A 22212-nucleotide genomic window follows, 5' to 3' on the forward strand; every position below is an offset into this window, starting at 1 on the left:
ATTATTTTTATTTGAGCATCTAAACATTACACTCAGCTTTTCACATACTTAAGAAAAAAATGTTTCAAAGGCTTGTGGGTCCCAAATTCATCTGAGGTATGATGAATAAACATACAGGTTTGTGTATGAGAGACAGAAATAAATGAGTTCTTGTTACATTATTATTGTAGGTTTTGTTTTGTCTCAAGTTTCGAAAATATTTTGACACCAAGTTTGGGGGTAGGGGGGTGTGAAAAGAGAGAAACCTTCATACTTGCATGCGCTAACTCACTTAGAAAATGAATATGAATTTAGAGGATGAGAATGTGTGTCTTTTAATTCCACGTTCAGAAAACATATTGCCTTTTAGAGTTAACTAATTGCCTCGTCTGTGGTCAGTTTAAAAAGGAGCAAATGATCCAAAGGTTTGACTGTCTAACACCTGTATCTCAGGAAATTAAATGGTGCAAGACAAAGAGGAGGGAATTATGTAGGATAAAGAGAAATTGGGTGACTGGAGAAGGGAATGGGAAGGATATTACTGACTATACTTATGGTAAGTAGAGGAATGTGATCTCTGTAAAGTGTTTGTTCATTTTTAAAATTTTACTTTCTCATTCTGTTTGCTCTGCCTCTGTCTCTAATGTAGAGTAATTTAAAGCCCAAAACAAGGTCTTTCAGTTCATAAAATCCACGGCAGCTCCCTCTGAACAATCTAGTCAGTCCCATTCCCCGACTTAATTCTTTTAACTGGGCAAATTTATATATTTCAAGTATGTCAATTTCATTTTGACAACATTGATCATCTTTATTTGCAATGGCCTTGTAGGCACTGAGTTCCAAGTCATTTCTACTCATTGTGTCCAAGAGTTCCTTCTCACACTCCCCTGCATGTCTTGTTCAAAAACTTAAACCTGTGGCCCCTTGTCCTTGTACAGCCACCTTACCTAAACCTGTTATAGTCTTGTACATTTCTATACAATCTCCTCTCAACTCCTATTATCCGGGGAGAATAATTTTAGCCTCTATAACCTAATCTTGTAACTAAAACACCCCATCCTCAAATGATTCCAGTAAATCTCCTCCTCATCCTTTCAAGGACTTCCACACATTTTCTGAAATGTGATGGCCAGAACTGGATGCAATGAACTAAGCATGGCCTAACCAGAACTTAGTAAACGTTCAGCACAACTTACTGTGTTTTTACTCAATTCTTCTAACAATGAAACTCAAGATTCTGTACATTTTGTCAGCCATATTCAAAGGTCTCTGCATGTGCAGCGCCAGGTCCCTCTGTCCCTGTATACCTTAGAACTGTGTCATTAAATCTCTACTGCCTTTTCCCATCCCTTGTGCCAAAATGCATCATCTCTCACTTTTCTATATTAAGTTCCTACCCCTATCACCCTATTTGTACTCACTAGATCTTGATAATGAGAATGATCCAGAGGTTTATACCCTTGAGGTTTGACTTTTTATCTTGCTCCCTGGTTCCTGAAAATCTAAATCATTGGCAACATGCCCTTTTGCTCCGATGTTCCATGCATGGTGATTGGTTTCAGACGTTGCTGCCGCACATGGTCCTCAGAGGTCCACACTGAGGAAAAATAAATCAGAGGGAACACTGGTCATTTGTAACATCATGTACCACAAATTCTGGCTCACCCCTTTCCCCCAGCTGAATATTCTGCACCCTCTCTGTGATGGCCTTTACTTTGGCACCAGGGAAGCAACATATATGTGGAATTCATAATATAAATACAGAAAGATGTTTCTCCTCCTAAATAAGTAATGTCCTATCATGACTGAATTTCTACTCCTTGTTGTTCCCTCTTGCACAGTCCCTTGCCCGTTGACATCATTCCTTCAATGTGTCATCACTCTACGTAGCAGTATAGAAAATTGCCCAGCTTTTCCTGTCCACAAAAAAAGGACAAATCCAAAATGGCCAGTTATGGCCCTCTCCATCTCCTGTTGTTCATCAGCAGCGATGGAAAGCATTATCAACAGGGCTGCCAAGTGGAATAAAAACTGAAAGAACTGGGGATGCTGTAAATCAGAAACAAAAACAGAAATTGCTGGAAAAGCTCAGCAGGTCTTGCAACATCTGTGGAGATAAATCAGAGTTAACGTTTCGAGTTAAGAGACCATATTGAGTGGGACTTAGACAGCAATAACCTGCTCACCGATGCTCAGCTTGGGTTCCTTCCGGGCCACGCAGCTGCTGACCTCGTTACAAATCACCTGCCCCACTACTAGATAATTAATGGCACTACTGATTAAAATATAATGTGGCCTGATCCTGCCTGTGAATCACTTCTTTCAATAAATACTTAGCCCGAGTGAATTTTTCTCGTAAAGATCAGTAGGAAGTACTCACCAGGCAATCGAATTACCTTCACGACTTACTCATAGATGAGAAAAATAGTCATCGATCAATCAACTACCTGTTTTCCAATGATATCAAGTTTAAGTTTCTCAGAACACAATCATCCTTTTAGGAGATATAGATTCATCTGACAGACGCTCTAACTCTGGCTCCTCCTCTGACCTGCTTTGCTGAGTGCTACAAATTGTCTGATTCCAGGTTTTCCTCTCACCAGCTTCCCTTAATGCTGCTGACTCTCACTTGTTCTGCCAGGTGCTGCTGAATCTGTGTCTTTCTTTTGCAATGGACCCTGACATCATCCTAGTAATAATATTGACAGCTCCAGGACATCTCTGCAGGAGTTCCTCAGGGCCTAGGTCTAACCACCTTCAGCTGCTTCAACATAGTCATGCAGCATGGAAGCAGACCTTTCAGTCCAACTAGTTCACACCAGCTATGTTTTCAAACGAAACTAGTCCCACTGCCTGCATTTGACCCATTTCCCTCCAAACCTTTCCTATTCATGTGCTTATCCAGATTTTTTTTAAACATTCAAAATGTACCTGCATCTACCACTTCCTCTGGCAGTTCGTTCCACACATGAACCATTCTATGGAAAAAAAAAAGTTGCCCCTCATTTCCTTTTTTAATCTTTCTCCTCTCACCTTAAAAATGCGCCCCCCTAGTTTTGAACTCCTCCCACCCTAGGGAAACCTTTGCTATTCACCTTATCTATCCCATTCATGATTTCATAAAACTCTATAATGTTACTCCTCAACCTCCTACATCCAGCCTATTTTTATAATCTAAACTCTCCATTCCCGGCAACATGCTGGTAGATCTTTTCTAAACCCTCTTCCATCCATCAGCAGTTTGAAGTGGGGAATGTTCACTGATGATTGCACAATATTCGCAACCGTTCCTAACTTCTTGGATACAGAATTAGTCCTCACACAAATGCAGCAAGACTGGAACAATGCTAGACTTAGGTAAGCAACACGCCTGCTACACAATTGCCTGGCAACGACCATCTCCAACAAGAGATCGTAACCATTGCTCCATGATATTCAATGGTGCTGCCATCACTGAATCCACTAACAATATCCTGGAGTTCCTATTAGCCAACACTGAACTGGACCAGCCATTTGAATACTGCAACTACGAGAACAGCTCAGAGGCTGCTGAATTCTGCAGCAAGTAACTTCATTCCCAAAACTTAAAAATTTGTCCATGAAGGCATAAGTCATGAGTGTGTTGGAATATGCTTGACTTGCCTAGATGAGTGCAGCTCCAGTAACTCTCTAGAGGCTTGACACACCCTAGCACAAACCATTCCATTCACCCCACCTTCGACATTCACTTACTGTCCCACCAACACAGTTGCCAAAGTGTCTAAAATCTACAACATAGAACATAGAACATAGAACAGTACAGCACAGAACAGGCCCTTCAGCCCACAATGTTGTGCCGACCATTGATCCTCATGTATGCACCCTCAAATTTCTGTGACCATATGCATGTCCAGCAGTCTCTTAAATGACCCCAATGACCTTGCTTCCACAACTGCTGCTGGCAACGCATTCCATGCTCTCACAACTCTCTGCGTAAAGAACCTGCCTCTGACATCCCCTCTATACTTTCCACCAACCAGCTTAAAACTATGACCCCTCGTGCTAGCCATTTCTGCCCTGGGAAATAGTGTCTGGCTATCAACTCTATCTATGCCTCTCATTATCTTGTATACCTCAATGTCATTGTTGCGATCACATCCTCAAAATCCATATTATACTTCTGCAATGTGGAAACAGATTTTCTGATCCCTAAAACTGAAGGCATCTCTGTTGATTTATGAACGTTTAAAAAAAAATCAAAAATCTTGTATTTGAGTGCATATTCTGTTAATATTTTCCTTCATAAGTTCCTGTGTTAAACTCATAATTGTATGTGCTTATTATGCTGTGATTACACCCTTCAGACAGTGGAGATCTTTTAATACGTTAGTTTCTTTTTATTTCTTGGTGTCTGACCTGTAAATGAAAACAAATGTTGCAAAATTGGCAACATAAATGACAAGGGCAGAAACTTCAAAATAGTCCCTGACATACAACTTCTGTCCTGGCACATTATCTCCCTTCCTCTAAATCTGCATCCTATGAACACCAGACCTGGTCTTAAGTTGACCATGCATAATAGCAAGGAAATTGATGAATGCATATTTGAAGTCATGTGCAGTTTAAGTACCATATTTCAAGCATTTTCTTTATAATCTGTAAAATTACATCATCTCTTCCAAAGATGAAAAAGTGAGCAGCTGCCAAGCTAAAGAAATTAATGAAAATCAATTAATCTCTAATTAACCCATGGCCAAAAAAGACATACGATCATGCTACAGATGATTAAGTAATGCACCAATAAGGAAATAATAGTCATGCAATAATTCTTTCATTGTTTTGTATTTTTCACAAACTTTGTCTTTTATGTAAGTAATCTGTCTTGGTTTCCATTTAGTTACAGAATACAGTAAAAACACAACGTACAAAGCATTTCACTGGCTTGGCTAAGTATCTTTGAAAAATCTCGGACTTAATATGCACTTTGCAATCTAGTCACTGTTAGTAACAGTAGAGCCCTTTGATTTGCGATCATTCAATATGAGAATTACTTATGATATTACAGTCATTGCTGAAAACAGCATCGTGAGACAGGGAACAAAAGAAGAGAACTGCAGATGTTGGGAATCTGAATTAAAGATCAAAAATTGCTGGTGGACCTCAGCAGGTCTGGAAACATCTGTGGAGAAAAAAGCAGAGTCATCATGTCAGGTCCAGTTCTGAAGGGTCACTGGACCAGATACATTGACTCTGCTTTCTCTCCAAACTGCTGCGGTTCTCCAGCAATTTCTGTTTTTTTGCGCCGAGATGTGAGCCATTAAAAATCACAATATTAAAAACACTTGTGATGTTGTAAATTCCAAGATAATAAAATGTGAGGCTGGACGAACACAGCAGGCCAAGCAGCATCTCAGGAGAGATAATAAAATGTGAGGTTGCTTTGACGAGATCAAACATTTCATTCTTCTACTAAAATACTTGTGCTGGATATTTGAGAAACAAGTTCTGAATACACTCATCAGACCAGGCAGTATCTCTGGGGTGACAAGCTTTGAACTCTGTTAGGACTACAAGACATCACAGGTTGAACAGCATTTGAATGTAACAAGACATCATCCTGAAGTGTGAGAGGAGTGGGTACACAGACAAGAAAATAAATAGAATAAGCTGTGCATGTTCGTCTGTAAAACAGGAATTATTTAGATGGAAGAGATGACAAGGCATTAGACAGCACAATGAAATAAATCAAAGATCACAAAGCTAGCTCCAATCATTCATAAACAAAATGAAAAGGTATAAAAATGGATTTTAAAATTCTGTTCCGAGGAAGGGTCACCGGACCCGAAATGTTAGCTCTGATTTTTTCTTCACAGACGCTGCCAGAACTGCCGAGCTTTCTCAGCAACTTCTGTTTTTGATCCCGATTTACTGCCTCCACATGCTCTTTCGGCTTTTTAAAAAATTCTGATTGCTCTCACCTTTTCTGCGACCTCCTCTGGCCCCGCAACCTTCAGAGATTATTGCTCTCATCCAAAATTCTGACCTCTTGAACATGTCTGATTTTAACTGCTATGTCATTGGTGGTTGAGTGCTCTTATGCTTCGACACTAATCTTTGGACCTCCTCCCCACACCTTGCCCTTTTATTTCTCTCCCACATTTTTCTCTTTCCACACAATCTTTTAAGCTTATTTCTTTGAGCAACTTCAGTCATTAGACACGGTATTGTCTTATGTAGCTTTGTGTTTTTTTTCCCCCCAATGCTATGCACTCCAGCAACTCACCAATGCGCCTTCAGCAGCATTTCCAATGCCATAGCCTCTACCATCTCGAAGAACTAGTGCAGCAGACGCATGGGAACACCACCATCTGCAAGTTCCCCTCCAAGCCACACACCATCCTAACTTGGAACTGCATTGCTGTTCCTTCACTGTTGGGTCAGAGTCCTGGAACTCCAGTCCTAACAGCGCTGTGATCAACCTACATCACATGGACGACAAAAGGTTTGAGAAAGGTAGCTCACCATCATCTTCTTAAGGGTGATTGAGGATGGACAATAAATGCTGGCCTGAACAGCAATGTCCAGAACCCGTAAACAACTTTTTAAAAATGCTCAATAGCATAAGTATCACTGAAGTATCCCCCATTAATAAATAATATAAAACAAAGAACTGCAGATGCTGAAAATTTGAAACAGTCAGAAATTTCCAGAGAAACTCGGCAGATCTGGCAGTATCTATGGAGAAAAAACAGAGTTAATGTTTCAGGTCCAATGTGGAAGGCGGATCAACGGACATGAAACGTTAACTCTGATTTCTCTCCACAGATGCTGTCAGAGCCTGCTGAGTGTCTCCAGCAAGATCTATTTTTCCCCATTAATCAACATCCTGCAGCTTGCAATGACCAGAAACTAAACCAGACCAGCCATATAAATACAGTGGCCACAAGAGCAGATCAAAGGCTGCATCTCTGCATTTAACTCTATTCACCATTTAGAAGACGCAGTCAGGAGTGCAACGGAATACTTGCCTAGATATGTGTGGTTCTAACAGGACTCACCAGCCACGACAAAGCAGCCTGTTTGATTGCCACCTCACCCACCATCTTAAAAGATTTATCCTTTTCACCACAGGTGCAGCAGTATACACCAGCTTCAAGATGCACTGCAGGGATTCTTCATAGTTCCTTCAACAGCACCTTCCAAAACTTGTATCTTGAGTCATCTAGATGAACAAAGGTTGCAGAGGCATAGATGCATAACACCTCAGAATTCCCTTTCGGGCTACATACCATCCTGACTTGGAAGTATGTCGCTGTTCCTTCACTGTGTCTGGGCAAAATTCTGGAGCTCCCTTTCCAACAGCACTGTAGTGTACCTACATCACATGGACTGCAGTGGCTCAAGAAGGCAATTTAGCGGCATGGTGATACAGTGATCAGCACTGCAGCCTCATAGCGCCAGGGAGCTAGGCTTGAGTCCAGCCTCAAGCAACTATCTGTGTAAAGTCTACACGTTCTCCCCATGTCTACATGACTTGCCTTCCATGGTCCAAATATGTGCAGCTTGGGTCAGTTGGCATGCTAAACTGCCTGTAGTGTCCAGGAATGTGCAGGCTGCTAGGTTAGCCATGATAAATGCAGAGTTCTGGGGTGTTGTTGCTAGTTCTGAGTGGGATGCTACTTGGAGGGTTGGTGTGGACTTAATGGGCTGAGTAGCCTTTCTGCACTGGAGTTTCTTTGATTCTGTGATTCTTGAGGGTATCTTGGATTGGCCACAAATGTTGGTTTAGCCAGCGACACCCACATCCAATAAATCATTTTCTATAATATGTCACACTATTCTGAGCCCTTAGTTCCCTTTTGAAACCCAAAATTGTTCCCTTGTCAATTTGCCCCTTCTCTACTTAATTGCTCTTAACATCCACAGCAATACAGGGTATCTATTCTTATATCCCTGTGTGCTTTGTCACCTGTAATTGTCTGATTCATTTGTATGTCACCTTTATGAAGCATGTTTTCTTCCTTCATGTGTGTGCCTTGAATTAGAGTTATTTTATGGTTGCGTAGAAGCACACACTGGATCAATATTTAGTTCCTGTTTCTTGTGATATTTCTTGGTTGTTGGCAGGGTGCACGCTTTTCTCGAGCAATGGGGACTCATTAATTACCAGGTAGATGCAGAAAGCCGACCGACACCCATGGGTCCTCCTCCAACATCACATTTCCATGTGCTTGCTGACACACCTTCTGGTCTGGTGCCTCTTCAGCCCAAAGCTCCACAGGTTTGTTTCCAACCTACTTTAAATGCAGTAATGTACAAACTGACATTGAATTCTCTGAATAATACGCATTCTATTAGCACGGTATTACATTAATGAAGGAGAAAGATTATAAATTGAGACCAAACCACTTGTAGCATCCCCTTGCTGTTTTCCAAATGGGATTGGCAACATGTTGAAGTAGACTTATGGCACAAACCAGCTTTATTTTACAAAATTAGGGGGAATGAAGCTTGTTTGAATTAATGCTAATGTATTAATCTTTTGACAGACATCAGCATCCCAGCAAATGCTTAACTTCCCTGATAAGAACAAAGAGAAGGCAGCAGACATGCAAAACTTTGGATTGCGTACTGATATGTATGCTAAGAAAAATGTTCCTTCTAAGGTAAGGCAGGGTTTCAGAGTTGAACCAAGGCTTATGACTTTTGAATATCTGTGACTTGATAAACTTGTCATGCCCAGATGCAAGGAAAGATTTCCAGGTTACGTGAGGCTAATGTTATTCGTAGTGTGGTTGCGTTCCATTATCCATTCAGATAAATTGAATCGGTGATTTAGTTGGAGCTAATTTGTCGGCAGTATCCTGTGGAAAAAGAATTTAGCCAAAGAATGTTTGCTGTTCTGCTCAGATGGAAGCCATTTGGCCCATTGTGACTCTACCTTTTTGGAACAAGTCTTAGCCAACATTTCTCCCTTGAGCACCCCTGTCAAAAATAGACTACCAAGTCAGCACTGTTTGTGGGATCTCTTTGTGTAGAAAATAGATGCTGCATTCACCTTCATAAGCAATTTCAAAACAACTCGTAACTGTAAATTGCTTTGCTACATAAATTGAATAGTTGTCGTGCCTCCTAAGACAGCATTTCCTTGATTTCATTTCTGCTCTCTTCTTCCCCAGAGTAAAGCAGCTGCTAGTGCTACACGAGAGTGGACAGAGCAAGAAACACTTTTACTGCTCGAGGTAACGACATGGGATTCTACTTAAAGAGCAATACCAGCATAAGCATGTCAGACTCTGACATCAAGACAGCATTTGACAAAGTAGTCAATAAATCTGGGCAAAACTGGAGTCAATAGAAATCAGGGGGAAATCTGTCCGCTGGCTAGATTCATACATGGCATAGAGGAAAATGGCTGTGGTTATTGGAGACCAGTTATCCCAGCTTCAGAGCACCTCTGGGAGGTTTCCTCAGGGTAGTGTCCTCGGCCCAACCATCTTCAACTGCTTCATTAATGACCTTCCCTCCTTCATAAAGTTAGAAGTGGGGATATTTGCTGATGATTGGTGCTGAACATTGTACATTCATGGCTCCTCAGATATGGAAGCAGTCCATGTTCAAATGCAGCAACACATATGCTCTATCCAGGTTTGGGCTGAAAAGTGGTAAATGCATTCGTGCCACACGACTGCCTAGGAATGGCCATCTCCAACAAGACATAATTGAACCATCACTATTCAGAAGGGGGTTACCACTGGCCAGAAACTAAACTTGGACCAGCTACGTAAATACTGTAGCTATAAGAATAGGTCAGAGGCTAGGAAATCTAAGGTCAGCAACTTACCTCCTGTATGCCCAAAGCCTCTCTAGCGTGTCTAAGGTACAAATCAGGAGTGTGATAGAATACTCTCCACTTGTCTGGATGAGTGCAACTCTACTTGACATCATCCAGGGCAATGTAGCCTGCTTCATCAGCGACACATCCACCGTCTTCAACATTCAGTCCTTTGTGTTATGGAAACAGTGTATACCATTTGTTACAACTCACTTTCAGCAGCTACCAAACTCACAACTTCTCAAACCTAAAAGACATGGGAACTTCAAGACCCATCCAAGCCCCACTTTGTCCTGACTTGGAAGAACATCACTGTTCCTTCACTGTCACTGGGTCGAAATTCTGCAACTCCCTCACTACACCAAATTGACTGCACTGATTCAGAAATGCTGCTCACTGCCTCCCCCTTGAAGGCAATTGGAAATAGAAAATAAATGCTGTCCTTGCCAATAAGGCTCACAAAGCATGAATAAATTTTAAAAATGACTTTGTTAATGACTATCCCTTGTGTTCTCCCACACTCGCCAGAATAACAGGATTTAATTTTACTGGCATTATTAAGAGCCATTACTGTGTGGTCCAGAATCAATGGGACAAAGGGCCTTTACTGCACTGGAGAACTCTATAAGAACCAGTCACTCCTCAGGGAGAGGATAAGTCCTTGATAGAATTTGTAAAACAATTGCATTTAGATGCTGCCAATTCTTTTGCAGTGTTGAACTTGTTTGTTCCAAAGGGCCACTTTAATGGGGTTGTGCCAACAGCAGCATGGTTCAGAAAATTGGGCATAAAGCTCACCTAACTCCTGATCCCATCATGACAAGGTTCCAACTATTTATGCTACTCTGGACTTAATCAACCAAATTCTGCCTGATCAGATGCAGGTACATTGTATCTCAGTGCCATCTCGCTCTTTCTGTCTCTTACCTCTTCAAAACAAAGGTTCAGTCACCCCTTTGCCCAATCAACATCTCATGTCTGATATCAAAATTAAACATTGTCCTCAAATGTCACAACACTTATGCCTTCTATTAAAGGTGAACTATATCTGTGCCTTCTTGCACTTTTTCTATCATGTGCCCATGAACAAATACTGTCCATAGTAAACAGTTGCACAATATTCTCATTTATTTAGTGCTTTTTAACCTGAAAGACATGTTATCTTAATGGCATGACCATGCTTTGTGTGATGACAAGATTAGGTGTACTTGGTCTCAGGTTGGTGATGGCCTTGAGTTTCTAATTACTGAATCATGAGATTCTTTGACAGTAAAGCGAATGCCAGTTCCTGTTCAACTCTGTGACCACGCACTCCAACCAGGTGTTCAAAGGATTGAAATTTTAACAGGCACAGTGAGATGATGCTGCCTTGTCGGGTTTTTTTCTCGAGCCAAATTCCTCCCTGTGGATCTGCCAGCTGGATAACCACTGATTTGGTGGAAAGGATGTCTTCGGTGTGAGTGAAGCTTGTTGTCCTGGCTGTTTCCTCTCAATTGTCAGTCAGTGGTCTCAAGTTCTCAGCGACAGCAGTAACATTCATCGAAAGAAAATTGAAAGAAATAAAGAAACCTTGCTTCCTTTCTGTGTTGGGGATCCTCTGCAGATAGTGATAAAAGTGTCACTCCTTCCCAGATTTTCTCTCTATATCTGAAAATCACTCAGGCTCTACTCCATTAATACCAAAGCTGCAATCTGCTACTTGCTCCACCAAGCAGCCATGGAAGACTCAAAGGATGTTGAAAGCATGTACTTTTGCATTCCCTTCAGTCTACAGGTTGTCCTATCCAGACAGCAGCTATACATTATCCCGCTCTGGCCTTTCTTCCTCGTCTCCTACCACCTCTGTGTTTCCCATTGTGCATGTTCCTCAAATCCCTTCATTTATTTGGTCCCCTGTTTTTTTTTAAACCAGTTATGCAGACAAGGTGCCCACAGCCTTCTAAATTCAGGGTTAAATCTAACTGAAGAATACAAACCCCAAAGGACGGTGTCTGAAATCTTGGTATTGACTCTCCTCTGCGCTAATATTTAGTGTTCTACCCTTTGGCATTCAGATCTCAAATCCATTTTCAGAACTGTCTGCTGACACGGCAATTAAGGGATAGAGATAATGGGAACTGCAGATGCTGGAGAATTCCAAGATAATAAAATGTGAGGCTGGATGAACACAGCAGGCCAAGCAGCATCTCAGGAGCACAAAAGCTGACGTTTCGGGCCTAGACCCATCAGATGAAGGGTCTAGGCCCGAAACGTCAGCTTTTGTGCTCCTGAGATGCTACTTGGCCTGCTGTGTTCATCCAGCCTCACATTTTATTATACGGCAATTAAGGTTTCAGCCAGAAGGAGCCAAGCAATGTAAGAATTGTATGTGCCTGACAGCTGAGATACGAAACAATAGTGTTCGAACACCTTGTATTTTTTAACACCCTGCTGGTGACTGTTTCATTTCCTGTTCCCTATTCTCCCATACAGGCATTGGAGATGTATAAGGATGATTGGAATAAAGTCTCAGAACATGTAGGCAGTCGCACGCAGGATGAATGTATCTTGCATTTCTTACGTTTACCAATAGAAGATCCGTACCTTGAAGATTCTGAAGCCTCCTTAGGCCCATTGGCTTACCAGCCAATCCCTTTCAGTCAGTCCGGCAATCCTGTCATGAGCACTGTGGCATTTCTGGCTTCAGTGGTTGACCCACGTGTGGCATCAGCAGCTGCAAAATCTGCATTAGGTAAGACAATTTTAAAATTTTTGAAGTTGAATTGGAAACCAGGCTATATTGATTGTAGATAACAAGGTGTAGAGCTGGATGAACACAGCAGGCCAAGCAGCATCAGAGGATCAGGAAGGCTGATGTTTCAGGCCTAGACTCTTCTTCAGAAATGGGGGAGGGGAAGGGGGTTCTGAAATAAATAGGGAGAGAAGAGGAGGTGGATAGAAGCTGGATAGAGGAGAAGATAGATGGAGAGGAGATGGATAGGTCTAAGAGGCGGGGATGGAGCCAGTAAAGGTGAGTGTAGGTTTGGAGGGGATAGGTCAGTCCAGGGAGGACGGACTGGTCAAGGCGGCGGGATGAGGTTAGTAGCCAAGAGATGGGGGTGGGACTGAAGGTGGGAGGAGGGGATAGCTGGAAGGACAGGTTAGGCAGGCTGGGACGAGCTGAGCTGAGCTGGTTTTGGGATGCGGTGGGGGAGGGGAGATTTTGAAGCTTGTGAAATCCACATTGATACCATTGGGCTGCAGGTTCCCAAGCGGAATATGAGTTGCTGTTCCTGCAACCTTCGGATGGCATCGTTGTGGCACTGCAGGAGGCCCAGGATGGACATGTCATCTGAAGAATGGGAGGGCGAGTTGAAATGATTCAGGACTGGGAGGTGCAGTTGTTTAGTGTGAACTGAGTGGAGGTGTTCTGCAAAGTGCTCCCCAAGCCTTCGCTTGGTTTCCCCGATGTGAGAAGGGAACAGCGGATGCAGTATTCCACATTGGCAGTTGTGCAGGTGAACATCTGCTTGATGTCGAAAGTCTTCTTGGAGCCTGGGATGGAGGTGTGGGGGCAGATGTAACACTTCCTGCATTTGCAGGGAAAAGCCCCGGGTGTGGTGGGGCTGGAGGGGAATGTGGAGCGGACAAGGGACCCACAGAGACAGTGGTCCCTCCGGAATGCAGGTAAGGGTGGGGAGGGAAAAATGTCTTTGGTGGTGGGGAGTGTAACTGTAGAGTTACAATAACCTTGTTCGAAATGGGGCTTTACTGATAACATGATATAGGAGAGCTTTATAAATTACAGATAAGACTGTACTGATCAGAATATATACAGAGGAGTTGTATAGATTATAGATAAAGCCATATGAACAGAATATATGCAAGAATTATATAGATTATAAATAAGACTATACTGATCAGAACATATACAGGAGAGATGTACAGATAATAGGGCTTTACAGAGCAGAATATATACAGGAGAGTTGTATTGGTTATAGATAGATAAACTAGTCATGAAGCCCTATAGGCATTTGATCCTGTGGCACAAACAGACATGTAAGCAAAGTTATAGAAGAAAAGAAGCAATAACAATATTGATCCTGAATAAATTGAGTGTGAGGAATTAAAGCGAGTCATGGTTCATTTAATGTTTTTCTGACTCGAGGTAGGGTTGTAGTGGAGAATTCCAGGGCTTATGTTGTGACCGTTGCTTTCCCTAATGTATAGTCATGATCTAGATCTTGGTGTCCACAAAATACTTTCAAAGCTTGCAAACAATGCAAAAACACGAAATCGTTGTGAACTAAGGGAACAGTTTAGAACATCAAAAGAACATGGATATGTCAGTAGAATGAACAGCTAGGTGGTAGATGAAGCTTGAATCATAAATTCTCCACAGTGTGGAAGTAGGCCATTCGTCCCATCGAGTCCATACCAACCCTCCAAAGAGCATCCCACCGAGACCCAACTCCCTACCCCATTCCTATGATCCTGCATTTCCCATTGTTTATCCACCCAACCTGCACACCCTGGACACTATTGGCAATTTAGCATGGCCAATCCACCCTAACCTTCACATCTTTGGACTATGGGAGGAAACCGGAGCACCCAGAGGAAACCTATGCAGACACGGGGAGAATGTGCAAACTCCACACAGACAGTCGCCCGAGGATGGAATTGAACCCAGGACCCTAGTGCTGTGAGGCAGCAGTGCTAACCACTGAGCCACCGTGCCGCCACCATTTGAATACAGAGACATATGAAGTTTGATAGGAGAGACAAGATAAACTGAAGGGTACAGTTCTAAAAAGGATGCAGAAGCCAGGTGACCTGGGTGTGCATGTGCATAAGTCATTGACAGTGGCTGGACAGGTTGAGTGTGGATAACGATGCCTATTGCATCCTGGGCTTTATCATAGGGGAATAGAGTATATGTTACATGCAAGCATATGAATTAGAAGCGGGAGTAGGCCATCCAGCCTTTCGAGTCTCTCTGCCATTCAAGGCAATTATGGCTAATCTTATTTCTCCACATTCCTACCTATCTTGACAGCCTTTTACATCTTGCTCATCAAGAGTCTATTGACCTCTGTCTAACAAATATTCAAAGTTTTTGCCTCCATCACCTTTTGAGGAGGAATTTCAAATACTCACTGTCATCAGTAAGAAAAAAACTTCCCATCTGTCTTAAAGTGAATGACCCTTTATTTTTAAACAGTGACCCCCTAGTTCTAGATTCGCCCTCAAGAGGAAGCATCCTTTCCACCTCCACCCTGTCCAAGACCCCTCAGGATCTGAGGAAGGGTCACCGGACCTGAAACGTTAATTCTGTTTTCTCCTTCACAGATGCTGCCAGATCTGCTGAACTCGGTTTTTGCTTCCTCAGGATCTTGTATGTTTCAGTCATGACACCTGTTACTGTTCTAAACTCCAGCAAATACAAACGTACCGTGTCTAACCTTGCCTTTTTTCAAAACGAGCCACACCTTCTAGGTATAAGTTAAGTAAACCTATCCTGAATTGGCCCCCATTGCATTTACATTTTTCCTTTAACAAGGTACAAAATTGTGCACAGTATTTCAGCTGTGGTTTCACCATTGACTTTTGTGCCTGAAGCATAACCTTTTATATTCCATTCTCCTTGCATTAAATGATAACATTCTATTAGCTCTTCTGTTTTCTGAATTATTGCATACTAACATTTTACAATCATGCACTTGGGCACCCAGTTTTTTTTGCATCCCAAATCAAAGGAATTTTGAAAAATTAAAACAAATGTGGCAACTCTCTCGAGCGACTTCTTTTAAGACACTAAGCTGAAAACTGTCAGGACCCAGGGACTCGTCAATGTGCATTTTCAACAATTTGCTGAGTACTGCTTCACTGGTGGCAATAATTTTCTAGAATTCCTCCTCCTCATTTCCTGATAGCTATTTCTAGGTTATTACTTGCATCCTCAGCAGTGAAGACTGATCCAAAAAATCTGTTCTAGGTTCCCTAGGCTGATTTTCTAAAGGACCAACACTCACCTTGTGAGTTTTTAAATATTCAATTCCCACACTGGCTGAGATTATTTCGAAGAATTGTCCTTCTCAATCTGTCCCGTTTCCTGAGGCATGGTGACCCTCAGGTTAACCGCCACCAGCCATCTCTCTCTCTCTCTCTCTCTCTCTCTCTCTCTCTCTCTAATCCTATGGTCTGGTAAGACTATAGAGACTCTATTATTTTATATAGAAAATAGGAGCAGGGATAGGTAATTCAGTCCTTTAGGCCTGCCATTCAAGATGATTAATGCGGATCATCCAGCTCGGTACCCTGTTTCTGCTGTCGTCAATACCCTTTGAACCTTTTATTTTTAATTCATTTATGGGATGTAGACATCACTGGCTGGGCCAGGATTTATTGTCCAGCTGGCATTTGAGTGTCATCCACATTGCTGTGGGTCTGGAGTCACGACTCAGTAAGGATGACAGATTTCCTTCCCTAAAGGATAATAGTGATCCAAATAGGTTTTTCTGACAATCGGCAGTAGTTTCTTGGTCATTATTAGACCCTTAATTTCAGATTTTTATTAAATTCAAATTTCACCATCTGCTGTGGCGGGATTTGAACCAGTGTCCCCAGAATGTTATCTGGGTCTCTGGATTAATTAATAGTCTATCGCTAATACCATTAGGCCGCCATCTCCCCTTATTCTGAAGAAATATATCCGACCCATTTTTGAAAAGATTCAATATTTCAATTTCAACTGCTTTTTGTGGCAGAGATTTCCGCAGACTCACCCCTCTCCAGGTGAAGAAATGTCTCTTCATCTCAGTCCTAAATGGTCTACCCTATATCCTTGAACTGTCACCCCTGATTCTGGACTCCTGGTCATTGGGAACATGCTTCCTGCATTTATCCTGTTAAAATTTTGTGTTTCTGTGACACCCCATTCATTTTCCTAAACTCTAGTTAATATAGTCCCAGTTGATCTGGTCTTTCTTAATATGTCAGCCCTGCCATCCCAGGAATCAGTCTGGTAAACATTTGTTAGACTCCCTCCATAGCCAGAACATCCTTCCACAGATAAGGAGACCAAAACTACGCACAATGTTCCAGGTTTGGTTTCATCAAAGTCCTGCACAATTGCAGCAAGACATCTGTTCCTGTAGTCAAATCCTGTTTCTATGAAGGCCAAAATACTATTTGTTGTTTCACCAGCTGCTGCACCTACAATACTTACTTTCAATGACTAGTGTACAAGGACATTCAGGCCTCATTGCACTTCCCTGTTTCCCAATCCATCACTGTTTGGATAATAAACTATAGAGTCATACAGTACAGAGACAGACCCTTAGTCCAACTAGTCCATGTCGACCAAAATCCCAAACCAAACTAGTTCCACCTGTCTGCGCTTGGCCCATATCCCTCCAAATATTTCCTATTCATGAACTTATCCAAATGCCTTTTAAACATTGTAACTGTACCTGCATCCACCACTTCCTCTGGCGATTTATTCCACACACAAACCACACTTCTGGGAAGATGACATTGGAGCAGGATTTCTGAGCCTGGGATGCGTCGGATGTTTTTCTTTTGTTTCTTTTTTTTCTTTTTATTTTATTTCACTTACCTCTTGATGAAGACCTCAATCATGGCCGTCGGCGAGTAGGCCCAGTGCAGACTTGTGGTGACTGGTGATGAGTGCATTTGTTGCTAATCATTGAACTGTGCAGCATCAGATATTGGTTGTACCTGAACTGAATTCAGACATTTTAAACAAATTGCAAACTTTCCTTGGTGCTTCTGGGAAACGGTTCATCCCCATGAGAAATCCTAAATTACAGTCTGTGCTGGATAATAATATACTCACCCTGGAGGGAATTACAATTATTTCAGGTTTTTATGTAGGTTTGAATGTTTGTCAAGAAGCGAGGAGGCTGAGGTCTCGGACAGATCAGTGAGTTCTAAGTCCAAGATAATAAAATGTGAGGCTGGATGAACACAGCAGGCCAAGCAGCATCTCAGGAGCACAAAAGCTGACGTTTCGGGCCTAGACCCTTCTTCAGAGAGGGGGATGGGGGGAGGGAACTGGAATAAATAGGGAGAGAGGGGGAGGCGGACCGAAGATGGAGAGCAAAGAAGATAGGTGGAGAGGGTGTAGGTGGGGAGGTAGGGAGGGGATAGGTCAGTCCAGGGAAGACGGACAGGTCAAGGAGGTGGGATGAGGTTAGTAGGTAGCTGGGGGTGCGGCTGGGGGTGGGAGGAAGGGATGGGTGAGAGGAAGAACCGGTTAGGGAGGCAGAGACAGGTTGGACTGGTTTTGGGATGCAGTGGGTGGGGGGGAAAGAGCACCCGAGCACCAAACCGTCATCTCCAACACCATTCATGACCTCATCACCTCAGGGGACCTCCCACCCACAGCCTCCAACCTCATTGTTCCCCAACCCCGCACAGCCCGTTTCTATCTCCTTCCCAAAATCCACAAACCTGCCTGCCCTGGTCGACCCATCGTCTCAGCCTGCTCCTGCCCCACCGAACTCATCTCCACCTATCTGGACTCCATTTTCTCCCCTTTGGTCCAGGAACTCCCCACCTATGTCCGTGACACCACCCACGCCCTCCACCTCCTCCAGGACTTCCAATTCCCTGGCCCCCAACACCTCATATTCACCATGGACGTCCAGTCCCTGTACACCTGCATTCCGCATGGAGATGGCCTCAAGGCCCTCCGCTTCTTCCTGTCCCGCAGGCCCGACCAGGCCCCCTCCACCGACACACTCATCCGCCTAGCGGAACTCGTCCTCACACTCAACAACTTCTCTTTTGACTCCTCCCACTTCCTACAGACTAAGGGGGTGGCCATGGGCACCCGCATGGGCCCCAGCTATGCCTGCCTCTTTGTAGGTTACGTGGAACAGTCCATCTTCCGCACCTACACAGGCCCCAAACCCCACCTCTTCCTCCGGTACATTGATGACTGTATCGGCGCCGCCTCTTGCTCCCCAGAGGAGCTCGAACAGTTCATCCACTTCACCAACACCTTCCACCCCAACCTTCAGTTCACCTGGGCCATCTCCAGCACATCCCTCACCTTCCTGGACCTCTCAGTCTCCATCTCAGGCAACCAGCTTGTAACTGATGTCCATTTCAAGCCCACCGACTCCCACAGCTACCTAGAATACACCTCCTCCCACCCACCCTCCTGCAAAAACTCCATCCCCTATTCCCAATTCCTCCGCCTCCGCCGCATCTGCTCCCACGATAAGACATTCCACTCCCGCACATCCCAGATGTCCAAGTTCTTTAAGGACCGCAACTTCCCCCCCACGGTGATTGAGAACACCCTTGACCGCGTCTCCCGCATTTCCCGCGACACATCCCTCACACCCCGCCCCCGCCACAACCGCCCCAAGAGGATCCCCCTCGTTCTCACACACCACCCTACCAACCTCCGGATACAACGCATTATCCTCCGACACTTCCGCCATTTACAATCCGACCCCACCACCCAAGACATTTTTCCATCCCCACCCCTGTCTGCTTTCCGGAGAGACCACTCTCTCCGTGACTCCCTTGTTCGCTCCACACTGCCCTCCAACCCCACCACACCCGGCACCTTCCCCTGCAACCGCAGGAAATGCTACACTTGTCCCCACACCTCCTCCCTCACCCCCATCCCAGGCCCCAAGATGACATTCCACATTAAGCAGAGGTTCACCTGCACATCTGCCAATGTGGTATACTGCATCCACTGTACCCGGTGCGGCTTTCTCTACATTGGGGAAACCAAGCGGAGGCTTGGGGACCGCTTTGCAGAACACCTCCGCTCAGTTCGCAACAAACAACTGCACCTCCCAGTCGCAAACCATTTCCACTCCCCCTCCCATTCTCTTGATGACATGTCCATCATGGGCCTCCTGCACTGCCACAATGATGCCACCCGAAGGTTGCAGGAACAGCAACTCATATTCCGCCTGGGAACCCTGCAGCCATATGGTATCAATGTGGACTTCACCAGTTTCAAAATCTCCCCTTCCCCCACTGCATCCCTAAACCAGCCCAGTTCATCCCCTCCCCCCACTGCACCACACAACCAGCCCAGCTCTTCCCCCCCACCCACTGCATCCCAAAACCAGTCCAACCTGTCTCTGCCTCCCTAACCGGTTCTTCCTCTCACCCATCCCTTCCTCCCACCCCCAGCCGCACCCCCAGCTACCTACTAACCTCATCCCACCTCCTTGACCTGTCCGTCTTCCCTGGACTGACCTATCCCCTCCCTACCTCCCCACCTACACCCTCTCCACCTATCTTCTTTGCTCTCCATCTTCGGTCCGCCTCCCCCTCTCTCCCTATTTATTCCAGTTCCCTCCCCCCATCCCCCTCTCTGAAGAAGGGTCTAGGCCCGAAACGTCAGCTTTTGTGCTCCTGAGATGCTGCTTGGCCTGCTGTGTTCATCCAGCCTCACATTTTATTATCTTGGAATCTCCAGCATCTGCAGTTCCCATTATCTCAGTTCTAAGTCCATCTCAGATGTATTTCAATTTTGAGGAAATGTATCACAAGAGAGAAGATAATAAGGAACGGCAAGATTCTGGTCAGGTAATAGAGTGTGAAGAGAAGACGGTGGTTATCCAACATTGTAATAATTTTCCTAGCTTTCATTGAAATTATTTTGAAAAATTGGAGCACAAATTGCAACAATCTTAACAACAAAACCAATCAGTATAGTTGACTGATCAGTAGCAATGCATCCTGGAAAATTAAATCATACCGCACTTTCAGATGGCACAATCCAAATTCAGGGGCAACAGAGTCAACAACATTGCAGTGTGTCTGAAATCTCCTGTGAGATAGCAGATTTTCTCCCCGAAAAGACATTAGTGAACTAAATCTGTTTTTATGACAGTCCGGTCATTTTATCATCACTGTTACTTGAGAGAGTTTTTTATTCCAGTTTTGCTAATTAAGTGAATTTAAATTTCACCAGCTGCCATGTTTTGATTCAATCCCACGTCTCTGGATCATTCGTCAAATAAGATGAAGGTTATATTGCTATTCTGTGAAATACTCAGTCAACTGAGATTCTGTTGCCTGCAGGCCAGAAGCAAATCCTGAACACAAGAATGAATTAGCATTTTTGTTTGAGCAAGAAGCATTCAAGTTACCTTGTGTTTTATGCGAATAAAAGATGACTATAAAATAAAAGGGGGTCACAGCCAAAGGATATGGGGTCTGCAATTCAGGACTGAAATGAGGAGAAATTTCTTCACCCAGAGAGTGGTGAGCTTGTGGAACTTTCTGCCACAGAGGGCAATTGAATGTTTCAAAAAGGAGTTAGATATTGCTCTTAGGTTTAAGGAGATCAAAGGATATGGGGTGAAAGTAGGAACAGGGTACTGAGTTGGATGATCAGCCATAACCATGGTGGAGCGGCTCAAAGTTCTACTCCTCCTATTTTCTACATTTTTGTGTAAAAGGCATATTGTAAGTTAAACCTTTCAATTTGCACTTCCACCATACTGTTTCACAAGACTCTGCATGTAACCCAAATAAAGAACAGAAAACTCATGTCCGTAATTATGCAGGACACTGCATATTATACTTCTCCCATTTTAATTATTTGGGCTTACTTTGCAGAGGAATTTTCTAAGATGAAGGAGGAGGTCCCTTCAGCTCTGGTGGAAGCTCATGTAAAGAAAGTAGAAGATGCTGCTAAAGTCACTGGGAAGGCAGATCCAACATATGGACTGGAAAGCAGTGGAATTGCAGGAACTACCCCAGATGAACCAGAGAGATTGGGTGAGTATGTATGATGAAATGGCCCAGGGAGCCAAAGGTATTGGAGCTTTAGATTGTAGAATCCCTACATTGTGGAAACAGCCCAACATGAAAGACCGACTCTGTGAAGAGTATCCCACCCAAACTAATCCACCCCGCCCGCCCTGTAACCCTGCATTTCCCATGGCCAATCCACCTAACCTATACATCTTTGGACTGTGAGAGGAAATGGGACCACCTGGAGGAAACCCATGCTGACGTGGGGAGAATGTGCAAATATTCTCCCAAGGCTGGAATTGAACCCAGGCCCCTGGCAGTGTGAGGCAGCAGTGCTGACCATTGAGCCACTGTGCTGCCTTTTCAGAGTGAACCTATTGGTTTTCCTGATTAGAAGTACCAGAGTAGAACTGGCATGTCTTAATAGCTTCAACACATGCATGTCACTGCAAATTGTCATTCGTTTAAGAGAAAATCCCGTTGAAGTAGTTAGACTCTTAATTCCATATATATATATTGAATTCATATCCCACCATCTGCTGCAGCGGGATTAAAACCCAGTCCCCAGAACATTACCTGGGTTTCTGGATTAACAGTGGAGTGACAATACCATTAGACCATTGGCTACCCTTAGAAATCTGCGCTTGTCCAGAATGTGAACCCAGGACTTCTCGCAT

At 43.8% G+C, this 22212-nt stretch overlaps 1 protein-coding gene across 7 annotated transcripts in view; it reads left to right on the top strand.

The window, feature by feature from the left end:
- LOC125448180 (SWI/SNF complex subunit SMARCC2) overlaps positions 1-22212 on the top strand; it is a 171329-nt gene that overhangs the window by 111161 nt on the left and 37956 nt on the right. For all 7 annotated transcript variants that reach the window (XM_059643444.1, XM_048523272.2, XM_048523275.2 and 4 more), the window contains 5 exons: positions 8086-8239; positions 8508-8624; positions 9138-9200; positions 12266-12524; positions 21398-21559. In XM_059643444.1, the coding sequence (XP_059499427.1) occupies positions 8086-8239; positions 8508-8624; positions 9138-9200; positions 12266-12524; positions 21398-21559 (755 nt within the window). The remainder of the gene's footprint in view (positions 1-8085; positions 8240-8507; positions 8625-9137; positions 9201-12265; positions 12525-21397; positions 21560-22212) is intronic.

The sequence above is a fragment of the Stegostoma tigrinum genome, chromosome X, assembly GCF_030684315.1.
Source record: "Stegostoma tigrinum isolate sSteTig4 chromosome X, sSteTig4.hap1, whole genome shotgun sequence".
Classification (NCBI taxonomy): domain Eukaryota; kingdom Metazoa; phylum Chordata; class Chondrichthyes; order Orectolobiformes; family Stegostomatidae; genus Stegostoma; species Stegostoma tigrinum.